The sequence below is a fragment of the Pediculus humanus genome, genomic scaffold, assembly GCF_000006295.1.
Source record: "Pediculus humanus corporis 1103172107377 genomic scaffold, whole genome shotgun sequence".
NCBI lineage: Eukaryota > Metazoa > Arthropoda > Insecta > Psocodea > Pediculidae > Pediculus > Pediculus humanus.
In genome coordinates, this window is record NW_002987005.1 from 66,724 (window position 1) to 75,343 (window position 8,620).

General features: G+C 27.4%; 1 protein-coding gene across 1 annotated transcript; it reads left to right on the plus strand.

The window, feature by feature from the left end:
• Positions 1–4,703: 4,703 nt before the first annotated feature.
• Phum_PHUM023550 (lipase containing protein, putative) lies at positions 4,704–7,671 on the plus strand (the record flags this gene model as incomplete). The annotated part of the gene is made up of 8 exons (XM_002422873.1): positions 4,704–4,798; positions 4,883–5,095; positions 5,187–5,527; positions 5,919–6,237; positions 6,312–6,435; positions 6,521–6,869; positions 6,947–7,101; positions 7,195–7,671. The coding sequence occupies 8 exons, from the start codon at positions 4,704–4,706 to the stop codon at positions 7,669–7,671; spliced, it is 2,073 nt and encodes a 690-aa protein (XP_002422918.1).
• Positions 7,672–8,620: the final 949 nt, after the last annotated feature.

Consider the following 8,620-nt stretch of genomic DNA (forward strand, 5'->3'; position numbering starts at 1 on the left):
ACATTAAAACTCATTTAACAAATAATAAATAAATAAATAAATCTCGTGTTTGTTTTATGATAATAATAATAATAATAATAAATAAATCACGTTTTTATATATATAAGAAAAAATTAATTAAAAACTGGAAGAAATTTTATCATAACGCGATTTGATAACACGAACGATACTAAAGAATGTTACGATACATTCACTTTACAATTTTTTTAATAAAACCGGAAATAAATAACGGAAAAAAGGAAATGTTTCTTTAAAAAGTGAAAAAATTATTAATGCCATTTACGCACACGCACAGACGCACACCCGCACACTTTTTCCACACAAACAGGCTTTGATTGTGATAAAAGCTTTTCCTATAAAATTCGAAAGTTTTTTTAAAAATTTAAACAATTAGAAAATTGACAGTTATCATTTCTTAACGTATTTATGACGTCATTATTTCTTAACGTATTTATGATGTCATTATTTCTTAACGTATTAATTGCATTGATTGCAAAATTGACTGACTGACTTTGTTAGCGTTTACTTACAAAAAAAATTGACACCTGTTGTTGTTGTTCGGTTAATATCAAATTTTATTTTTTTTCTATTATTATTATTATTATTATTATTATTATTATTATTATTATTATTATTATTATTATTATTATTATTTATCATAAAAAAAATGTTTAAAAGCGGGGAAAAGCCGATAAATAAATTTTCACGGTAAATAATTTTTTTAATAAAAATTGATTAACCAAAATAAAAATAAAAAAAAAAAAAAATCAGGCAAAGGTAAACAAGTAGTGTTGCGTCAAAAAAAAAAAAAAAAATCACATAAAAATATTTAAAATTCATTGAAAAAAAAAAAAAAAAAAAAAAAAACGTTTTGGGTTCACGGTTGTGAGTTTTTTTTTTTCTCGTAGGTTTGTATTTAAAAACAACAAACAACAAACAACAACAAACAACGACAACAACAAAAAAAAAAAACGGGTGCAGGTGAAATAATCCAATTATTATTTGCTTGTTTTTTTTTTATCGATAACACACACACAAACAAACAAACAAACGTAAAAACACGTGGTTATAAAATTTATTATTATTTAATCGTAATAATTTTTAAAATTTTTCCCCTCCCCTCTTAACATTCATTCATTCAAAAAAAAAACAAAAATTTATAATAATGATAATGAATTTATATTTAAAAATATATAAATATGTATAAAACAAGTTTTGAATGGTAAAAAGAAAGTAAAAATTATTATTATTATTATTATTATTATTATTATTTTAGCAAGTTGTTCTTTGTGTCGTGCGTGCGTGTATTTCCACAAAAATATAATAATAATAATAATTACGTAATAATAATAATTTTAAAAAATGAAACTTTCACGCCATTTTTTTTTTTTTTTGAGGATAAGGAAACAATAACAACAACAAAAAAATTTTAAATTGAAATTTAAATTTAAATTTAAATTTCTTTTAAATCTTTTACCTTCAATCGTTTAAAAAAAAAAAAAAAAAAAATTTCAAACTTCTTAAAACGAAGGTTCGTTCGTTCGTTCGTTCATTTACTGTCTTGTATAAAAATTTATTTTGTTCAAGGCATTTTAGTTTTTTTTTTTTTTTTTTCCTCCATTTTAGTTTTTTTTTTTTTTTTTCTTATTGCATAAGTCCGAACTTGATTTTAGGAATGTGTAATAAAAATGTCTATTTAAATTATTATTTATATAAATTTTTCTTCTCTCTCATCCTATTAAGTAAAACAAATCGAAAAACAAGACGACGACTACGACGATCCTTTCATATAATTTTGTTTATTTACTCTATGACTCTATGATAACGTATAATTTCCATTCTTTTTTTTTTCTTTTTTCTTTTTTTTTTCTAGAAAACTTATTGAAATATTATGGCAAATCGATTAAAAAAATTATTATTTACAAATATATTTAATGACGCGTGCGTTCGCCGCCATTTTGTTTTTTAAAAACAAAATTTAGTAACGAAAAAACATAAAAAAATTATCGATGATTTTTTATTGTTAATTTTACGATCGATTTTTCTTTTCTTTTCTTTTTTTTCCCCTCTCGAATCGATTGTTTGTTGTTAAACTAAAAATTTTCCCAACAACAAACACTCTTAGGTACGTTAATAGTAATAATAATATTAATTTAAAATACTTGATTGACGTCACACGTTAAGGAGTTTTCCTCGTGGTGTTTATTGGTGTCGTTAAAACAAACGTCAAACAAAGTTTGTACTTTAATACGTTAACAATCGATGACTTATATATAAAAAAACTACAACAACTACAAACATTTATTACGTTTTTAAATAAATTCTACAAACTTGTCAACTTGTTTTTTTTTTTTTCATTTTTTTAAATATATTTTTTCATACATACGATTCGTTACTATTGCAAATTTTTTTTTTTTTTGCATCATACAAATCGGAGCGAAAACAAACAAACAAACAAACAAACAAACAAACAACGCCTCTTTGTTTACCTTTGCTCTACCTGTAAAATTTCCAGATTTTATTTTATTTTTTCCAAGCGGATTTTAATCCTCGCGTTTGTAGATTACAAACAAATTAAAAGGAAATTTTTTTTCTTTTATCCTTCAAATAAACATTTACTTATTTATTTGAAGGTAATTATTATTATTATTATTATCATTATTATTATCAAATTTCGTCATTGAAAGTAATAATAATTAGTGATAATAATTATCATAATAATAATAATAATAATAATCGTTAGAGAGAGAAAAAAAAGTAATAAGTAATAAATTTGCATAGAATTAAATATTCGCGTTAGGTTAAATCTACAAAATTTTTTTTTTTCGACAACAAACAAACAACAAACGACAAACAGTAGCAAAATCAATTTTTGTAATGATTTATTTGCGCCTCGTCTGGCATAATATCGTTTTTAAATAAAAAAAAATCAATTAATTAATTAATTAATAAATAAATAATTTAACAACGGGAGACGGCGGGATTCAATTTATTTTTCGCAACGTCACATTTTCAAGGTTTGTTTTTCTGGATATTGAAAAAGGGGGAACGATGATGGTGGTGGGGAGGGGTATAAAGAAGGGGAATAAAGGGGGATAAAGGGGAGGGAAATGTCTTATCACGGAATAATTTAATTCGATTTAAAAAATTTAAATATTGATTTGATCCTTTTTTAAACGAAATTTTAACTTTTAATTTTTTTTTTTTTTACTATTTACTAACGTAAACTTGTTTGTAAACGTGAGAGTTACAACAAACAAACAAACAAACAAACACAAAACAAATTCGTACAAACGCTTTTTTTAAAAAAATCGAATAAATTTTATATTTAAATTAGTCATTATTTATTAATGTCAATTTTAGGGTCGAGGTCAGTACAAAAAAATTCGTTGAAACAGTTGTAGAAAAATTTTTTTAAAAAAAATTTACTTATTTAAACAAATTGTTTAATTTATTATTATTATTATTATTATTAATATTTTCCCATAATTTTCTACGTAGGTACGTAGATTTAGAAATAAGGATCGTCAAAGACCATGCGTTCAATATAATTTTATAAACATGTCGTTTTGACAAAAAAAAAAAAAAAACATTTTTATACTACCCGAATTTATTTCTTTAAACCCTGTGACACGCAAACGTACCTTAATCATTATTATTATTATTGGTAACGATTTGTTAATAATATTCATCTCAGAATTATGTATTTTTTTGAAAAACCTTGAACCACTTCTCTCTTCTTCTTGTGTGCATTTTCTCTGGAAACTTTTTTTTTTTTTTTTTGCAAAATTCATCGCCTTGTCATATTCTCGCAAGAATTTTTTTTTTTTTTCAAATAATAATAATAATAATGATGATGATGATGATGATGATTTGTTAAGTACGAAAGGAATTACGCGTTTCACACGTCTGTCCGTCTGGGTTATTGCACTAAAGACCTAAATTTATGCGCCGGTATACAATAATGAAAATTCGTCGTTGCGTGACCTTAAAAACATTTACGGAAGGATATTTTATTATTATTATTATTATTATTATTATCGTACGAGATGATGAGGATTATTAGCTTATGGTTATAAATTTTTTTTTCAGGTACGAATGAAAATATAACCGCCGTAAACATAATATTTTCTCATAAGTTATGATTTTTTGTTGTTGTTGTTTTCACAAATTTTTCGCGGTTAAATTTAAAAAAAAAAAAAAAAATTATTATTTTTTGTTTGAACCTTGACCTTTTGCTTTACCGACAATCACAACAATTGAATATATTTTAAAAAAAAAAAAAAAAAAAAAAAAACTTATTATTAACGTGACGTATATTTTTGTCACGCATTGCACACAAGTTTAAAGGTTTCCTAAAAAAAAAAAATTTTATGTAATTGAGTTAAAGGTCCATTTTTTTTTTTTTTTTAAATTTTTTTTTACGTAATGTATTTAATTGTATAATTAACCATATTTTCTATCTCTCTCTCTCTCTCTCTCTCTCTCTCTTAAAATATTTAACTTTGATAATGATAATAAACAAATGAGGTTTAATGTACTTTAATAAAAAAAAAGGTTATTTAACATAACACGAATTTCATACTTTTTTAATTAATTACTCTTTTACAAAAAATACGAGACATGTTTATTTATTTATTTTTGCGATAAACATTTTATTATTATTATCATTATTTATTTTTTCAGGGAGCTGAGGCAAAGAAATGCCGGCCCTTCAGCTCTTTGGTCGAAAATGGCTGGCAGCTACGGATGACATGGTCTTCCCAGGTTTTTTCGAATTTTTATTACGTTTATTATGGTTTGTACACATATATTTAAATAAATAAATTATTTATTAAGGTACGATCACGATGGATAATAATCATGTTTGATTTTGTTTCAGGCTGACCTTATTATCTTGTGCCACGTCGAGATACTACCCTTTAACGTACGAATGTAACACCGGTGGTGATTTCGTTAGATTTTATTTAATAGGAATGTTGACAATATTAGCACTCGTTATGTTTACATTAATAATATTAATTAATAGAAGCGCACAAGGAGCCATAACGGATACAAATGCAAGACGATTCGTACCACATATAGTAGCCTTTAAGTAAGTTATTGCCTTTTCACCATCCGATCTCCATTTTGTTGTACTCAGGTATGAAAAAAAATTAATTATATTTTATTTATTTAATTTACAGGGTTTTCTTATTATTACCCGAAGTAGGTTTAAACATAATGGGAACGATATGGGCATTAAGTAGTTTAATAGACTGCGACGTAGAAAAATTTACCTGTCACGTAATCGAAGGTTTAATAGTATTCGATTGGGGTCTATTTGCCCTATCTATATTCGGTTTGGCATTTGTTTTCGATCCAATAGGTTCGACGTCATACTACGAAAAATTAAATAACACGGATGCCAACATAGAATCGATAAAACATAGGAAAACCACACGACTTTGGATCAAAAGGTTCAGATGGTTTTTTTGTTGGGTTCGTAAGGATGCACATTGTCACGAAGCATTTCAACAAGTGGCAGGTTAGTTAAATAAAATAAAATTTTAATGATCGGGGGGGAGAGGGGGGAGAAATTATGCAACGTAGGAGAAACAAAAAAATTACAATCGTGATTTGGTTGTTTTTATAGAAAAAGAAAGTGAATGTATTTTGAAAGATGAATGAAAGAAGATGAAATTAGTGGCATAAATTTCCTCAAGTAAAAGTTTAATATAAAAGAAAGGAAAAGAAATGATGGATCAAACCCACTTTTTACCATTTTCTTTTTTTTATTTACCGCCATTATTATTATTATTATTATTAATTTTGGTAATTATTTTCCGATAGATTTTTTAACGGTCTCCAAGTAAACTTTTACTTTTTTTTCTCGTATATATTATTAGTAATGATTATTATTATTATTTTCATTTTAGCTTTGCTCAGCGTTATTTTTCGGAGTACGGATTTGGTACCATCGGATATAATTGCCGGTTGCGTTTTGTTACGCGTTAAACAAAAGAGGAAAACTCGGGAAGTGAGGAGACTTCAATTGAAATCCGACAAACAACCACGAACAAGTTCGGACATACGTGAAATATTCGCTTCGGCCCCCCAATGGATGTGTTTGAAAAAAGCCAAACATTATCTTAATCTATCGATAGCCGCTTACGGTTGGCCTTATCTCATGTATAAATATTGTGCGACCGGTATATTCAGACTCCTACCGGAAATGATGTGTTGTTTTTGTTTTAGGTAATTCCCCTTTCACCCCCCCCCCCCGATTAAATCCTCCGGGAAAAATTTTTTTATAAAATTATTTGTTTCAGAGTGAAATCAACGTTTGTTACAAACGATAATTGTTGTTTGTGTAATTTGGCGGGTGTTAAATACATGTCGAAAATTCCAGAAGAAGATATTTTATTTGCATCGTTTAGAAATCACGTTTTCGAAGTGAGTTGATTTTGTTATTATTATTATTATTATTATTAATACTCGTCATCGTAATAATAATAATAATAATGATTTTTTTTTTCAGATACCTTTTTGCGTCATAGCACATCATAAAACGAATAGCATAGTGATAGCGATAAGAGGTTCGATTTCTCTTAGGGATATTTTCACGGATTTAACGGCGGGAGCGGAAAAATTTGTCGCGGATGGTATTCCACCGGATAGCATGGCACATAAGGGCATGATGGCGGGTGCTAAATATTTAAAAAGACGTTTAGATGAAGTCAGCGTTTTGGAAAGAGCATTTGCCATGTACCCGCAATACGATTTAATAATAACCGGTCACAGTTTAGGAGCAGGTGTTGGTGTATTGTTAGCATTAATGTTGCGTCCGACGTATCCAGAACTCAAAGTGTATGCTTTTGCGACTCCAGGTATTTTCAAATCAGGTCTTAACCCTAATAAATAATAAAATTTTTGCGAAAGATTTTTTTTACGCTGTTTGTTACAGCTGGTCTTCTTAGCAGGGAAGCTGCAAAATATACGGAAAGTTTTGTTTTTACCGTCGGAGTTGGAGATGATTTTGTTATGAGGCTAAGCGTCGACAGCGCAGAAAATTTAAGATGTAAAATATTACAAGTGTTATCAGCATGCAGATTACCCAAGGTACCCTGCCCCTCCCCCCATTTACTCCCCCCTAAAATCCAAATCATCTATTCATTCTCGCATGTAAATAATCGTTTTCTTTTTCTTCTTCAGTATCGCATAATGATAAACGGATTCGGTTATGCATTATTTGGCATACCATCGAGAGATTTAGAATCTACTTGGCGTAACGACATGTCAACAACGGCACCATCTTTACAGGGTCAATTACCACTTTTATACGATCCTTATCACATACATTCGATTGATGCCAATCCGGAAGCTAATTTATTAGCCAAAGACGTCACACTACGAAGATTTTCAAGAACGAGACTGTTTACTGCCGGTAGAATACTACACATAACCTATAGGAAAAAAACTAAACAGGAAAGAAAAACGGGAACGGGTGGACCCACGTTCGAAATGAAATGGGCCGTACCTGAAGATTTTACCGAAATTAAAGTCGAACCTAGAATGTTGTTGGATCATTTGCCGGAAAATTTAGAAAAAGTTATCGATACCGTTTTAGGTGAACAAAGAATCGATATAAGTGATATTAATTATAGGCGTAATAAAATATCTCTCATATGATTTATTATTATTATTATTATTCGTCGTGAGTTTTTCATTTCATAGAGAAAATAAACGCGGACGATGAAAATTAAAACAAAAAAAAAAAAAAAACATCTGACGATGTTTAAAAAATTTTTATTTTATTTTTTTAATAAATAAATTCGTTTATTTGACGATAATCGAATCGAAACTTCGATAATCGATAAAATATCGATTAATTGTTTTAAATTGTATAAATAAAATTATTTAAATAAAAAAAGAAAAGAAAAGAAAAATGGATGAATAAAAAACATAAATACTTTTTTTTATATGTGATATGTAATTAATTAATTAATTAATTTTATTTAAATGTATATATTTTTTATTATTATTATTATTATTAAAAATCGATAATTGTTACAATAGACCTGTGATTCATTTTGTAAACATTTTTTTTTTTTTTAAACAAATAAATTTAAAATTTTTAAAAAAATTAACTTTTTGTTTTTCCTTTTTCGAAAATTATTAACGTATTGATTAATTTTTAGATGTTCGTGTTGATTTTAAAATTAATTTCACATAACATAAAACGAGTCTTAATAATAATAATAATAATAATAATAATAATAATACTGACCGACATGTTGAATTTTATAAGGCTTAAAAAAAAAAAAGGAAAAAGGAAAAAATTATACATTTTTCATGTTCTATCACGGTTATTTATAAACTCGTGAATGAGTCAGTGTTATGAGGCAGGGGGTGGGGGGCGGAGGCGACGGAGGCGGGGGCCTTATTCCCCCTCTTTCGTTTTTTTCCTTAAATGCCTAACAAACAAACGACTACGCACATATCGTTTGTTGTTTCCGTTCATTTCGTTTCGTTTTATTCTCCTTTCGAATTGGATTCGGTTGTCATTATAAACCACGTGTTAAGGAGTGTTGTGAGTGTGTGCGTGCGTGTAAAGTTTTTATAAAAAAAAAAAAAATGC